A 15,408-nucleotide genomic window follows, 5' to 3' on the forward strand; every position below is an offset into this window, starting at 1 on the left:
CAAAGCTTTTCAATGGCCGGTTTGTACCGGTCATCAAGCATACAAACCAGTGTTGGGTGTTATTGGTACAGTCTTAGGTGCAAGCTCTTGGTCTTGATGGCAAGTGCGCCAAGGTTCCACAAGGTGGCGCAAAATTGTGGGCCTCAATGGCACTTTGGGACCCCGGCCTCAACAGAATTTTATGAGATAAAACCACTCCCATTTCCTGGGAATGATTCCCTGACTTTAAGCCTCCCAAGACGGGGGGTGCAGAGCACCCCGATGCGAAGCATCTCCCATTCCCAATGGGAGTCTTATGAGCTATCAACTTTTTTCCGCGTGGGAGCTTCAGGAAAATCATGGTTTTTGGCCAGCTTTTTGAATCAAATTTTCCTTACACAGCGCACACTCCTTGTGAGTCAGCAAGCTGAAGTGCAGTGGATAGCTGAGCATCTCAGGTTCAATGTAGTGTCACTTTTGTGATATCTACACTTGAAGGAGAGTGTTGCCCTTGCTCAGCAGTCAAGGTGGATGGAGGATGGAGTTCTGTATTTCAATTGAGTCCACATGGATCTTCTGGGAATTTACATACACACTTCTGGACAAACACAAAAAAATCACAAACTTCAAAGGGGGGTGGAAGGAGTTTGTGAAGGGGGAAAAATTGGTGATTGACACCAAAAGAAAGAGAAAAATCAGGCCTTTAATCTGGCACCACAGGCAATAGGAATACACAAGGAGAAGACACCTGAAAGGGGAGCGGGAAAAAACTCCCACCAAAACACTGAAAGCTCTCAAGCCAAATTTTTGGCTTTACCTGCAAGTCCCTCCTTCGGAGGTCGCGCTTCGCGCGAGGGCACTTTGCGCCAGCCAGCTCGGCTGTACCAGGGCCCTCCGAAGCGAGGGACTTGTGATAAGTCAGGTGATTCCTGGGTCCCATTTCCTGTTCTTGACCATTTGGGGGGACTCAAACTCCAGGTCCCAGGAGTTTTTTTTTTGGGGGGGGGGGGGGGGAATTTTTCCTGGAAAGTCCGACCTGGAAGACTCCCTGGAGGTGGTTTGAAACCCCCTAATATCTCGATGGCCGGTCCAGGCCGTTCATCGAGAGAACTCACCCCTCTCGATCGCCGGCACAGACCGGCCATCGAGACCATACAACCCTCTCGGTACAACCCTCTTGATAACTGGTCTGCGCCGGTCATCGAGGGGACTCAACACTCTCGATAACCGGCACATACCGGTCATTGAGAGTGTTGAGTCCCCTCGATGACCGGTCTGTACCGGTTATCGAGAGTATTGAGTCCCCTCGATGACCGGCACAGACCGGTAATTGAGAGGGTTGTATGGTCTCGATGGCCGGTCTGTACCGGTCATCGAGGGGACTCAATAGTCTCGATGGCCGGTACAGACCGGCCATCGAGAAGATTGTATGCTCTCAATGGCCAGTCTGTCCCGGTCATCGAGAGCAATGGTAGTGTGTACTCCATTAATTTTGGAGCACTGTCCACTCCAAGATTTCTTGAGCACTGCCAAAAAGTAGTGCACATGGTAATTTTTGGTAGTGCGTAAAGCATGACCCAAAATTTAGAAGAGATGGTATGAAGATTTGGTCTTGATTGACGAAACAGCGGGAAGGAAATCTATGAGCAGACTAGCTTGATACTCTCCTCCTTCGAAGAATTGGACGGCCCTCACGACCCAAGAAGTAACTGGGATGGACTGAAAAAACCACCTGTTTATAACACGCTTGATTCAGCTTTGGACTTTTCTTTGTGGTTTAGTGCACTGTTTCCCTTAAGAAAATCATGTTGTTTTAGAAGCTTACGCATCTACCGAGGTGACACCCAACACCCACAGCTCCAGGGATTTCCATACAATTTTCTCCTTCATGTTTAGTCACACAGCCGCCGCAGCTGGTTAATTCCGATTGGACCTGAAGTATATCAATTAGGAGTAGAGGATAAAGCGATTGCGGAAGTTACTATAATTTTTCGAGATTTTGTTTGTGAGAAATGTACTGACGTCTATGCATTCAAGGCCTGTGGAATGAGGACTAATTGGACAGGCGGTTTCTCCTGACGCTGCACGGTCCAAATGATCATGAAAAACGTGAATAGACATGAAAATTCAAGAACCGAGGCGAAATTTGCACATTGAGGCCTACAAGGTTGGTGTAGACTCTGGAAAACTTACGACATTGGCTCAAATCAGTTGATTCTAAATCCCTTCGCGCCTTGTTTTGCCGCTTGTAATAAGCTCCGCTAGCGACTGGTTTGGGAGCCTCCCAATTCCAGATATGTTTGAAGCTAGATTGACAGGTATCATATGTTTCCTGGCGGCCAGTGATTGTGAATTTCAGTCGGTGATTGTCAGGAACTTCGTCAAGGGGCCACATACCTTGCAAGCTTCAACCGGTTCGGAATATGACGGATGGCCACCATTCTCGGGAAGTACATTAGGGTGTCCGTAAACAATCTCGAGTTTGGAGCCACATGTGTACCAATGCTCTTCAACGCTTTCCTTATAAGTGGAATCGGAGGCCAACCAAGGTTTGTCGCCGTAAGAAGAGGCTATGTTTTTCCAGGCGGATTGCGCTTTCCGAAGCGAATCCTTGGCGCTTCCACAAAGCTGGAGAACATCAAGGTGACTGTGGAAGAGCACACTACGTCAGTATCGAGGAATTCGATGGTCGTCCATTGTCGCCTCTCAATAATCGGCACAATCATTACCATCTCGGAAACTTAACACTAGTAAAATGCCGGTATGGTTTGGAATCTACCCAGGGTCAACTCGGCAACGGCTTCCCCGAAGCGCCCGAAGCGACAGCCATGGAGAGAGATTACAACCAATCAAAACACAAGAAACGTCTTACCCATTTGTTTGTGCTACCGATTGCAGCTCAGAAATTTTGTAATCCAACTGTCCCATGTGGTTATCAACTGAATTGAGTTTTGAGTCGTAGGCGCCTCCTGCTACTGGGTCGAAAAAGTATGCAACCAGTAGAGAAAGAACGGTGAGCAAAGAATCACTAAGCTTCATGTTGGAAATCGCGAATGGGTCGAGTTTTTTTGAACTCGAGTTGCTGGCGGAGAATTGTTCAAAAATAAATTCTCGTCAAGTATACATTCAACCTTTGACCCTACTTTATATTTGATGCTTCCAGAAAGCGTTGGGGAATCTGGGCTTCACCTAGGGAGATGCTTACTATGATGAAAAAGGCCGAACAGCTTATTTGAAATACCAAGACAAAATTGTAATATATCCCCGTCAGCTAAGCGAAGCTTGTGGTCACCAAGGGACGGAGAGGGACCGGCATTTTAATTTTTTCTGCTGGAGCCTGGGGATGTTGGAATCACTTACAAATGAGATGGCTTGGATGTCCAAATTAAAGAGTGTGAGGGTATAAGATTTCCCTCTTGTGAAGTTCTCGATGCGAACGATGCCTTTCCAAGTATGCATTACAGCTGAAAGTGCAGCCTTTCTATCGATGTTTTCAAATGAAAACTGAGACCAAACATCATCAAGCAGTTTTTCATCTGAAAACAGCGAATAGAGAAAGGCTGCACTTTCAGATACATTGCTTAGAAGGGCATCGTTCGCATCGAGAGCATCACAAGATGAAGATCCTACACCCCAGGCGCAAACGAACGTCCGAGGGCGGATAAATCCCGCCGTCACAGGACGAGACCCGCAACAACACCAAGGTACGGGCCCCGTGCCAGGCCTAACGACGGCCCCAGTCTCTCCTCCCCTCATGAATCCTGACCGTCTATTCCCAGGCACGTCACTAGACGGGAGAAATTGACGTTGTCATTTGCTTTTAACGCGCCCACCCACATTGGAGGTAAAATGAAATACATCCCCTGACAAACACAATACAGCAACAACTCAAACACATTTGAAGGAGAAAAAGAATGAAAAGAAACCTGTGCTATAAGAGAGGAGAAAGGTGCAGCTTGAAGGTAGATTTGATTGATGCCGGGGCTGGAAGTTGCCTTAGCAGCAACTGCACATTCTTCCACCAGATAGCCATCTTCACCATCAATTTGAGCTTTGAAGGTGGCCAGATGCTATTCAAAATACATCCAGCTGAGAACAACATCCCCCTTGCCTAGATATCATGTAGTGGAGGACTTCCCGTCGATCTGGAAATCCAGATCTGAGCCGCCAGATTTCAGATTTCGCAGGGAAATCTCGGTCCCCGAAGCTCCCCGAAGGGATCCAGAGTTCCAGATTCCAGATTCCCCTGCGAAATCTGGAATTCCAGATTTATTCAAAGTTGACGGGAAGTCCTCCAGTTGCTCGTCTAATAAGGCCCGCTGGCCAGGTTTGTTGATAGCGGTGGAGGGAGCATCAGTCATCATGTTCGGACTGGCTGTTCATTGTCATCTTGTCTAATGCTAGTGATGAGCGATGGAAAAGCTGAAGATGGCGTAGTTGAATCAAGAAGATGTACATAGCAGTTTTCCAATGCAATCGAGATGAGAAACTCAAAGGGAAGGACCCAGTCAGACGGCCGAGTGGTTAAAATTTTCGAAGTGAGGCAACAAATTCAAAGCTACTGGTGAGTGCTTTGCCCACAAGTTAATTTGGCTTATTGTGTGTTTGCTGCGGGACAATCACTCCCCTCTTTGGGGTATGTATTATGCAGAAACCAAGGCAGGACAGTTATGTATCCTGAGATTGAGAACATTCTTGATCAGAGCACATATCACCTTTGCGAGCTCCAAAGCCATTTGACATGTTGGTTCACCTTCCAGGATCCAAGATAGGCTAAATAGTACATAACGGCTGCATCCACCATCAATATTTTCTTTTAAAAACACACCTTATGTAATTTGAAACACAATGAATTATGTACAACAACACAACCCACCTGGGTGGAGGCAAGAAGAATTTTGCTAAACTGGTCAAATATAAACTTGCGACAATTGAAAAAGCAGTGGTCCCCGGCAAATTGAGAATTCACAGCTGGTAGTTTTTGCAGCTCAGCTATTACCATCGACCTCTCATTGGGCACCAAAGAGGGCTAAATTTTGGTTGTAATCTATGAGGGGCAAAGGTCTGCTAATTGCATGAACGCTGTGCTGTACAGGTGAAAAGGAAATGTGTGAATGGATGGATGTCCCGCGGGGAGAAGAAGACATCCAAGATCCAATTCAAATGCTAGAGGATGACCTGGCTCCCTGGCTGCGGGCGAGCGGAATCGTTGACCATGATGGAGGGGAGTCCAAGGCGGCTCCCGAACAGAATGAGCAAGCTGGAAATTGAGATGTATTGAGTTTAACTTGGTGTCTGAATATCTTGAAACATGAATATCATTATACACAGCATTCAGTTGAGCTCCTGCTTGTGGTATGCGGGGAGTGCTGCCAGGACCTTATGATGCCCGTGGCGTGGAGCCATCGCCGTGATTGGGCGGTAGCTTTACCAGTGCAACTAGAGATGTTGTCAGGTTGGACGGTGGAGCAACGCTATCTCGCAATCGCGAGGTGATGAAGGAGCCGGCTCATCGACCGCAACTTGCCCCTCGGGGCTTTGCGGTCTTTTGTAGGAGGGCTGTCCTTGAGCCGTCGGAAGATGGTGGTTGGCTGTCTTGCCCGAATGGGACCGCCTATTGCCGGATCTGGGGCGGGCTGACGTTAAACGTTCTTGTGGGGGGTTTGACGATCGACGAATTTTGAAAATAATGCGCCCGTGGTGTATGCCCTCACACTCTTTAATCTGAACATCCGCGCCATCCCATTCGTAAGCGGCTCCAGAATCCATCAGCGGTGAAATTCAAAATGCCGGTGTAGGCCATATGGGCATCCCCGGAGCTGTGCGTGTTGAGTGTTACCTCGGTAGCTGCGTGAGCTTAATCATCATATTCGTTTTATCAGAAAGGGGCACTAAGCCGCAAAGCGGAGTCGAGTGCTGAATCGAGCACGTTTTATCATCCTTTTCTTGTAAACAGGTGGCTTTTCAGTCCATCCGAGTTACATTTCGTGTCGCGAGGGCCGTCACAATCCTCCAGGAAGGAGAAGCCAGTCCTGCGCTACGAATGAGGAGAGTACCAGGCTTGTCTGTTCATAAAATCTTAAGCTGAAAGTCATCACTGGGAGAATATTCAAACCAGAGCCCCACAATGTGAGCCGCACGGTAAGCCATAGCAAGCGGAAGCTTATCAACTCATGTCAGATGTACCGTTGACCAAGCTTCTTGGCCTCCCAAAGTCAACACTAGAAACCTTTTGGATTCAAAAATGAGTATTACTGCAGGCAGCTTTCAATAGGCAAATCTGCTGAGGCTCTCCGCTAATGAACAGCGTGGAGTACAGGATTTACACTAGAGAGGCACTCAGGCTTTTATAATTTAGATTTGAAGCATGATTCAGTTGCCGCAAAAGAAAGTGTTACAAGTAGATTGGCTTGATTTGAAGAAAAGTCAAGTCCGTACAAGCAGGTGAAAGATTACTTAGAAACCGTGGCGGTAATTAAACCTGAGGGGGCGTCGAGAGGTAAGAAGACATCTGCATCTTCGCCAGACGTGTTTTGGATGTTTTCATGCCAACTCAGATCAATTGGGATGTAATGCTGTAGGTGCAGACGGTAAGGATTTGTTAACGATTTGCGTAGTCTATGTACATGAGGAAGGGGCGTATTTACCTTGTTGGGAAGGCTGTAAGATACTCTGACAATCTCAGCGTGGGCAGTCAGGATGAGTTCGCACATTTTGTAAAGTGTAGCTTGGACACTAGCGCTTTCGTCGGTGGCAAACGTTTCAAGAGTGATTTCCCTGACTGATTTGGCAATTGCCTTGAAGTCGATCCCTAGATTTGCCAGGGAGGAAATGGCAAGTGATTTGTCGGAGGGAAGATCTATCTTGATAGCGCATCGACAATCAACAGAGGTCGACAGGATTCGATCTGAAACCTCAGGGAGCGTGGTCCACTAATTGAAACAAAATCTTAATCTGAGTATAAATATGGTGGAATGAGCGGGTATTGAGGCAAAACGAAAGGTGTTACCTTATCTCTGATAAAGTTCTCGAATGCGCTTCCAGTGGTCTTCAAGACCAAAAGATCCTGGAGCCCAGTGATTAACTCAATGGAAGTTGAACCGCTAGTGTGGCCTTTCGTGACGGTCGCCTCGATCCGCTCAACGTCATTACCGTCACGGGTAAAGGCGTGAGGATGCGGTTTTTGATCAAGGGGGATACGGGACCATCGATGTGAGATGACAGTCACGATGGCTTTTTCGATATGCTCGTATTCAGAAACGAAATGCAAGCCGAGATGCAACGAGAACAGCTCGGGTGTAAGCACGTGGGGTGAGTTCTTCGCGAAGACTTGAACCGGAGGTCATTTGTCAAACCGAACGCACTCAGTCAGATTTTCATCTTTAGGCATGATGCTCGATTCGATTTGTATTGCCAAGTTCTACCACTGACCGTTGATAGTGTTCTTCATGCTATCAGTAGCAACTACAACCGAATTGTCCGCCTTGGTGTAAGACGAAGCGATCTGGCTGAGCAAGATCAAAATGACTCATCAGTTAGGGCTGGGCGACAATAATAGAAGAGCCTACATATGTATAAGATTTCCCAATGATGCCACTGACCCTTCCAGTAACACGCTGACAGTGTATTCCACAACCTCATGCCAAGTACCCTTTTTGACAACTCGGAAGACTCGGACCTTTTCCTTGCCGTATCTTGCGGTTGCGAGAGAAAATGGAGCCATGTCGTCGGATGGCGATATGTCTCTAGACGGATCGGCATTGCTGCACATTGCTGGATTTACCTGCAGCTGGTGAGAACATTCGCATTCGTCGGGTTAAACCGACGATTTCGGGGAATAACTGACTTGAGAGCATCTCCACCGCGGGTGCCAAACTACAGCCATTCCGAAAAAGTTTGGCTTTGTTGGAAGGAATTTCCACCCAAACTTTGTCTCGGATTTGCCAATAATTGCTGGCAAGGTTGGAGATATGTATATTCATGCCCACCTCATTCTTATATGCAGGGTGCATATGCAGCAGCCAGATACCCTCAATCATCTCCTTCCTTTCATTTTTTCCTAATTCTGAGTTCAGAATCAAGCGATTTGGCTGATTTTACCCTGGATGGCATACTGATCCTGTTTGCGAGGTTGGATGGTGCTGGTCCCAGCAGCCGGCGTGTTTTTTTTCCACTACCGAACGGCTTGATTGGTGGGATCCTGCAAGCAACTGCGCTCGCAGGTCTGGATAGGGCTGGGCCCCGGGTGATACCCGAGGCCTGGAGGCCATCCCGCGCTGGTGCCCTGCGGGTATACCCAAGGTCGGGTATCTAATTACCTACTCCCGGGCCCTATCCGCCGGATATCGGGTACTTCCCGCGGGGACCAACTGTCATACTGCGTAGAAACTACTTCTTGGTGATTTTGGGCTAGGCCGTCCAACTCAGGTGGCCCACTTGGATTTTCCCCGCGAAGATACCGGCTATACGATATCAAAGAAACGTTCTGCTCCAGAAGATAACCCTCAGTCAAGTCAGTCTCCTCCTGAAGACCGTCAATCTTCCCAACCAACTCGCAAATCATGGGTGTGGAAGTATTTTGTCGAAGAACCAAACAACAAAAAGGTCTGATGTACAGCAATTCTGAAGAAAAACGGCCGGTCTTGCAACACTTTGCTAGCCCAGGACAAAAGCTCCAGCACAAAGTCAATGAGTGAGCATTTATTCCGCAAGCATCAGATACTTGACCCCAGCAAAGCCGAAGCCGGTTTGCAAGACATTGGAGCAATGATTAAAAAACAAAAAGTTGACCAAGTGAGCACCAAGAATAAAATATAACATTATGGCCCAGTTAATATATTAAAATACATTCAAAACTCTGTTAGAATTCCGACAACACTCTCACTTCAAACTTGTTAAAGAAAGCACTTGCTTATCTCATCGCGGATGCCGACTTGCCATATTCATTTGTCAAGCGCCAATCATTCCGCAATCTAATGGTTCTGTTGAATCCATCGGTGAGGGCTGGTAACATGCTTTTTTCCCGGAAGACAATGGCAATGGAGGTGCACTGTTTGCACAAGTCTCACACCTACCATCTGTGCAATGTTTTCGAAAATATCAAACATATTGGCTTCACCCTTGACGCGTGGACTTCACCCAATGCGATTGCGTTCCTTGGAATCACGGCTCATGCAATCACATCCAAATGGGAATTGATTGATGTTGTTGTTGCCATGCCCGAGGTCCAGGGTAAGTCCAACATCACAATTCAACACAGGAATTCAAAAATTGATATGTTGAATCACAAGTTAATACTTCTGCACTTTTTGAATCACTGTATATTTAGGTTCCCATACTGGAGTCAACTTCGCCAAAGTCTTTATTGATGTCCTTGATAATTATGAAATCACCAATAAAATTGTTAGCATTACGGCAGACAATGCAAGCAACAACTCTACCCTTGCTTCAAGAGTCGAGCAATTACCACCAGGAAAAAACAATTATCACTTGTCGCCAAGTGACATAGCAAAGTACAAAGGGGCCTTTGTACTTTATTATGTCACTTGCAGACCAGTGATCATTGTTTTTTCCTGGTGTACTAGGCAGGGGTTTTGACGCATCCAAACATCTCTTAGGATGTATGGCTCATGTCATCAATCTCGCTGCAAAAGATGGCCTCGAAGCCTTTGGATTAGAGCCTGAAGAGTCTGAGGCTGAGGTAACTCTTGATCAGATGGATAATCCTTGCAAAACAGGAGGTCCAAGCGCTACTCCTGACACTGTTGACGGAATCGATGTCAATCTCAAGACTATAATTTCACGTATTCATGGTCTGACAGTATTTGTCCGAGCTACTCCTCAACGCCGTCAGCAATTTCAAGCGCTAATGGCCTTGGTTGATACTCGACATGTGGACCATTCAAAGTACAAGAATAAAGGCCGTATTTCATCCAATGTTGAAACCGAAACAACTCCGAAAACTCCTAAAGTACAAACAGAAAGTAGTGGTAAAACCCTTGTCCTCGACGTTAAGACACGCTGGAACTCGACATACCTCATGCTTGACCGTGCTCTTGAACTCAAAGAAGTTTGCAACATTTTCACTCAACAACCGGAGGCCGCCAAGTTTTTTCTCACCTCGGTGGAGTGGGAGAAAGTCTCCCAAATGATTCAGTTCTTGAAACCACTTAACGAAGCCACAGAATTCCTTTGCTCCTCACAATACCCGACTCTCAACATATCACTTCCAATATACATATCTTTGATGAAGCAGATCATGGCTGTACAATCAGACTACAGCACTCGCCAGCTCTTGCAATCTGCTAAACAGATGATCGAAAAACTCAAGAAGTATCTCCGACTTGCCTTAGATAAAACAGCACCACTCTGTGCTATGATACTTGATCCGCGCATCAAAATGGTGTACCTCAAAAGCAACTCAGATTTCATTCAACAAGAGATTGCATCTGATTTCGACCCAGCTAGGGTCCTCGGCAACTTCCGGATTGAGGCCCTTCGTTTTGATCGCAGTCCTGCCAGATGTGGTGTAACACAAACCAGCAAAAATAAATCATCCATTCTTACCGACATCTTTGGCTCGGAACCAGCAAATGACTTGAACGCGGAAATCGAAAATTACTTCCGCGCACCAAAAGAGTTAGGCAACACGAACATTCTGGAATATTGGCGGAGCAAACAAAAAACATATCCGTCACTTTTGGCAATGGCAAGATGCTACCTTGCCATCCCTGCCACCAGTTCTCCTTTGGAAAGAGTTTTCTCCAGATCAAAATCAATACTGGGTCCTCAACGCAGCAGTCTCAGTCTGACATCGGTTGAGCACCTCCTCTGCCTGATCAAGGACTGGTATCGCTCAATCGGAACTTTAGACCCAACTCCTTCTGATGAAACTGAAGACCTGAACGACTCCCCAAACATATAACAATCAGCCACTCCTACTCTTTTTTCATTTTATCAAATTTTTGTTCTTTCACTTAACTTGTAATGAAAAGTCGGTCCCCGACCTATGCCAAGACTCCTCCCAAGTCATTTACCCGAGATATCTGCTCGGGTAAAAACCCTAAAAAAAAATCCGCGCTCCGATCAACCGGTTCGGATAGTCGGGTATACCCAACTAGCCTTGGGTCGGGGCCCAGCCCTAGGTCTGGATATCATGTGTCCAACCTTGATGTTGGATGCACATACATTGGCAAATCCAGGGGGAATTTCCAGTGGAAATTTCTTCCAAAGAAGCCAAGCTTTCTCGGAATGGCTGTAATCCAGATATAGCGGAGGCGCGCGACAAACTTAACACAAGGTCCCAGCCTCCTGCGGGCCGTGCAGCATTTGGCTGGTCGCGAAGCGCCTCCCAGAGGGAGGGACTTGCATACTAAAACACCTTTCTGGTGTGAGCGTTTTCCAAGGTTTGGCTGGGAGTGCCATTGTTTGCATCACCCCACCTTCAATACTCAACGTATCATTTCTAGGTTTCAGTACATCATACATGTGCATGTTCTTGATTTTTCAATATTTTTTTTAATGCAAAATCACAATTACTAATTCTAGCATTTTTTTTTTGAAGTTCAAGATTTTGAACTTCAATTCTTGTTCCCCATATGACAAGGGCCAAGCGCAGTCACACTACAAGGATAAATATGCTTAAGAGCAATCAAGATGATGAAACTACCGAGAAGCTCTAGTTCCTCTTTTCTTAATTATAGCTAGTCATTGATATGACATGATGTTCTTCATTTATGGTGTTCAAAGTTGGTTTGCATAATTTTATGCATGCATAAATCATAAAATCATAAAATCTTTTTTGCAGGGGATATGACTGTCTGATTATGTAATAAAAAATTTCCTCACCAAAATATTTTTATGATTTTATGATTTATGCATGCATAAAATTATGCAAACCAACTTTGAACACCATAATTATAATGTGACCGCTTAATTAACTGGAATGATTTATTTTGAATTTCTTGTTATCCGTTTTCAAAAATGAAGGAATGGAATAACAACAACAACAAAAAAAAACAGAAAAATCACAAACATGATAAGCAGTCAGAAAAACAAAACAACAAGAAATGGTGATGAGTAGTACAGGAGCCAGAAGGAAAAGTCTTTAAAATGGCCTCTATATCACGCCACGCTCACGCGAGCTTTGTGTTCTAGTGCATAAGCCTCTCTGGTGAGACTGGGCTGCTGCCCAGACCCACTCACCACGAGTGTTGGCTTAGTTAAGCTTGGGCGCGCGAGCGCTGTCGCGAAGCGACCCTCCAAAGGAGGGAATTTATACGCCCTACACAGCAGTTGCCTGGATTAAGGTTTTGCTTGGCAAATTGCCGTGCAAGACAAACAATTGGCAATTTGACCTGTGCACCGTCAAATTGCCAGCAAACTGACAGCGCGCCCGCCGGCACCTCACTTCACTTGACTTCAGGCAAGTTAACATATCTTACCTGGGTTGAACAGCCGGCAAATAAAGATGACTACACGGCGGGGGTGCTTCCTGGCCCGCGCGTTTGTGGAGACAACGGGATCACCGGCTCTGTGAAATCCACGTTGTGGTAGACGGAAAAGTGAAAAATCAAAAGTTTTTTCTCATACATATATTTACTTGTAATACGCCTCAAGATACCATTAAAGAAATGGATTCTACGGCCAATTTTACCCCTAGTCACCACTGGAAGCATCACCTGAACCCCACTGGATTGGAACCTACACTTCTTTGGACACTGGACACCCCCCACACGTTCAACATACCCAGTCACCAGCCTGTCACAAGCCTCAAGTCAAGGATCACAGCATTATGCTTGTACACATCACAGGATACAAACATACATCTCCCCATCAGACTACATTCAGCCTTCAAATTACCACTTGACGTTACCAAAGACACAGAAATCAATCTTCAACCTGATACAATCCTTGGGAGGGCGTTGCTTAACTCAAAGTTCATCATTTGGGATGAAGTCGTTACAATTCACAAGAATTGCATTGAAGCGGTTGACAGGACGTTGCGGAGTCTGTGCAAGTCTACACATATGTTTGGAGGAAAAACCGTTGTGTTTGCGGGTGATTTTCGCCAAATTTTGCCGGTGGTGAAGTTTGACGAATTCCCTAAATCTCACAAAGCAACAATCAAGTCTTCAAAAGTGTGGAAGAGGGTTGAAGAATTACATCTTACTGAGAATATGCGATTAGCAACCGCCCTCTCAGGTAGTTCGGCAGCTCGAAATAAACTGTTCGTCAAAGCTTTGCTGAATTTGGGGGAAGAAAAACATCAAAGAGACGACTTCGCGATTGTCAAACTCAAGTATATTCCGACCATATTTTGTGAAAAAGGAGAACTTGGAACAAAAGCTCTCATCGATTTCGTATATGGCGCACTGTTGAGTATTACCGACTCACCCCTGGAATTTCGACTCGAATACTTCAACGAACGATGCATCATTGCCCCTCTCAACCGCGATGTCAAGGAACTGAACAACACGATATTGAGAGATTTGCCTGGAGACGAATCAATTCTCCGGTCCATCGACTCACCAGATCCCGACGGCTTTAACAGTCTCCCGGAAGAGATTCTCAACAAACTTTCCCCGCCCGGTTTGCCTGAACATGAGATTCGGGTCAAGATCGGTATGCCAATTGTTATTACACAAAACCTCCGGATCAACAGCGGGTTGTGTAACGGTTCAACAGTTCTCATCACGGAAATATCTACTAATATCATCGCAGGAATCCTCATGTCCGGTTCACACCAGGGCGATGGGGTTACGCTTCCGCGGATAAAGTTGCACAATAAGGGAAGCCCTCAATCGGGTCAATCCTTTTTCCGCTATCAATTCCCCATCAGGCCTGCATTTGCTATGTCGGTCAACAAAAGCCAAGGTCAAACTTTATGTCGTGTTGGTGTATATTTGCAGACGGATGTATTTGCCCATGGCCAACTCTATGTTGCCCTTTCAAGAGTTTTGAACGTGGATGACCTACTCGTCGCTAGGCCTGTGGGCCGAGATGGTATTATCAACGTTGTGCACAAGTCGATATTCAAGCTGAATGTATCAAGACGTAAGTGGTCTCTCGGATCGCTGGTTAATGCTTGCGAGTGTACCTCACTTTGTCTTCGACTTGTTGACTTGGGATTTGGTTTTGGTTTGGCGCAGGCAACATAGTAGCTACTTCCGCGCTTTGTTGATCTGAAGGTAGATGCCTCATTGTCCCCACGAGCCGACGTAAGCCATTCAGCCCCGTCATAAACAATTGTAGCGGGTTAACCGCTTGACATCCCTTTCCACTGCCCTTTTAATCTAACCTCACGTTGTCTTATAGTTTTTTCTTGATACCTAACACCCAGGTCAAATCCTAATGGATATGAGCTCGTCAGGCGTTCTTATCAGCCATACATCTCGTGGAGGTGAAGTGTTTGTTACTTCTGTCAGCTTAACATTCACTCTACACGGCTAGCTCTCGGGTCGAATTTCATGGTGGAGGGCCTTCAGTTACTCGCTTTGTCCGACACATGTGAACATATGACATTTGATCTAACACAAAATTCATTGACTACGTGTTGTGCTTGCGCGTATTACTACCGCTGGTAGTCCTTACCCGGGAGTTATTTGGCTCATCTTAAGTCTAGCAATCCGTATCACGACATGATATCTCCACATGACTACCCTGATAACTACATACGCCAGTCGTGTCCATGGCTGCAGAGTCATGTTTCGAGTTCTTTCAGCCATTAGCGAGCATGTTACACAATTGCCTGCCCTTGCGTCGGATGTGCTGTAGTGCTTCAGGACATCCATTATAATCATCTGGAGACGGGTGTTATCGGTTGATCTCACCTCATTGTCAAAACCAACGGCACCTCAATGAAGAACGAATGCTGCACAACTGCGGCACTCATATGTTTGGACCTAAACTCGCGCGGGGCGGGTCTGCTCACCTTAACATGCGTGTATGAGCTAGACCAACTCGGGTCCGATCAGCTCTGCCGGCCCAAAATCTATCCGGCATTCTGCAAGAAGTGGCGCAGTTCCTCAGGAGTATGAGACCCACCGTCTGGTGCGTCTGGGAAGAGAAGTTACCCCAACTGATGCTATGTTTGGGGTGAGCAATTGAGTCAAGCATAGTTTATGGGTGTGCCCGCCCCTGGGCCTCCTGCTTCTATTGATGCTTAGTCGACGTCGGGGAGGCGGCTTGTGGGTTGCCTGGAATTTCAGTTGAAATAAAGGCGGATCGGCATACTGTAGGAAAAATGCGGAACGTGACCAAACAACTACGCTAAACTCCTGTTAATGATACCAGCTTCCCGCGCATATTCTCCCGCTGTGGCGTTTCTTCCCCTGAGTATCTGAAACGAGGGCCGTGTCACGCGGCCACGATCAGCGAAGGCTTCCTGTCATCTTGGAATTCCCGGATACTGAGAGCTTGTCAGGACAC

General features: G+C 46.4%; 2 protein-coding genes across 2 annotated transcripts; both read right to left on the reverse strand.

Moving 5' to 3' along the window:
- Window positions 1-1,630: 1,630 nt before the first annotated feature.
- PtA15_11A496 (uncharacterized protein) lies at window positions 1,631-3,438 on the reverse strand (the record flags this gene model as incomplete). Its single annotated transcript, XM_053161410.1, has 8 exons — window positions 1,631-1,711; window positions 1,805-1,912; window positions 2,002-2,060; window positions 2,173-2,311; window positions 2,377-2,626; window positions 2,852-3,061; window positions 3,169-3,206; window positions 3,340-3,438. 8 exons carry the CDS (start codon window positions 3,436-3,438, stop codon window positions 1,631-1,633), a joined length of 984 nt encoding a protein of 327 aa, XP_053025360.1.
- Window positions 3,439-6,431: 2,993 nt separating this feature from the next.
- On the reverse strand, window positions 6,432-7,750 carry PtA15_11A497 (uncharacterized protein; the record flags this gene model as incomplete). The annotated part of the gene is made up of 5 exons (XM_053161411.1): window positions 6,432-6,554; window positions 6,627-6,911; window positions 6,989-7,308; window positions 7,411-7,487; window positions 7,581-7,750. The coding sequence occupies 5 exons, from the start codon at window positions 7,748-7,750 to the stop codon at window positions 6,432-6,434; spliced, it is 975 nt and encodes a 324-aa protein (XP_053025361.1).
- Between the last annotated feature and the right edge of the window lie 7,658 nt (window positions 7,751-15,408).

This window comes from Puccinia triticina, chromosome 11A, assembly GCF_026914185.1.
Source record: "Puccinia triticina chromosome 11A, complete sequence".
In the NCBI taxonomy this organism is placed as follows: domain Eukaryota; kingdom Fungi; phylum Basidiomycota; class Pucciniomycetes; order Pucciniales; family Pucciniaceae; genus Puccinia; species Puccinia triticina.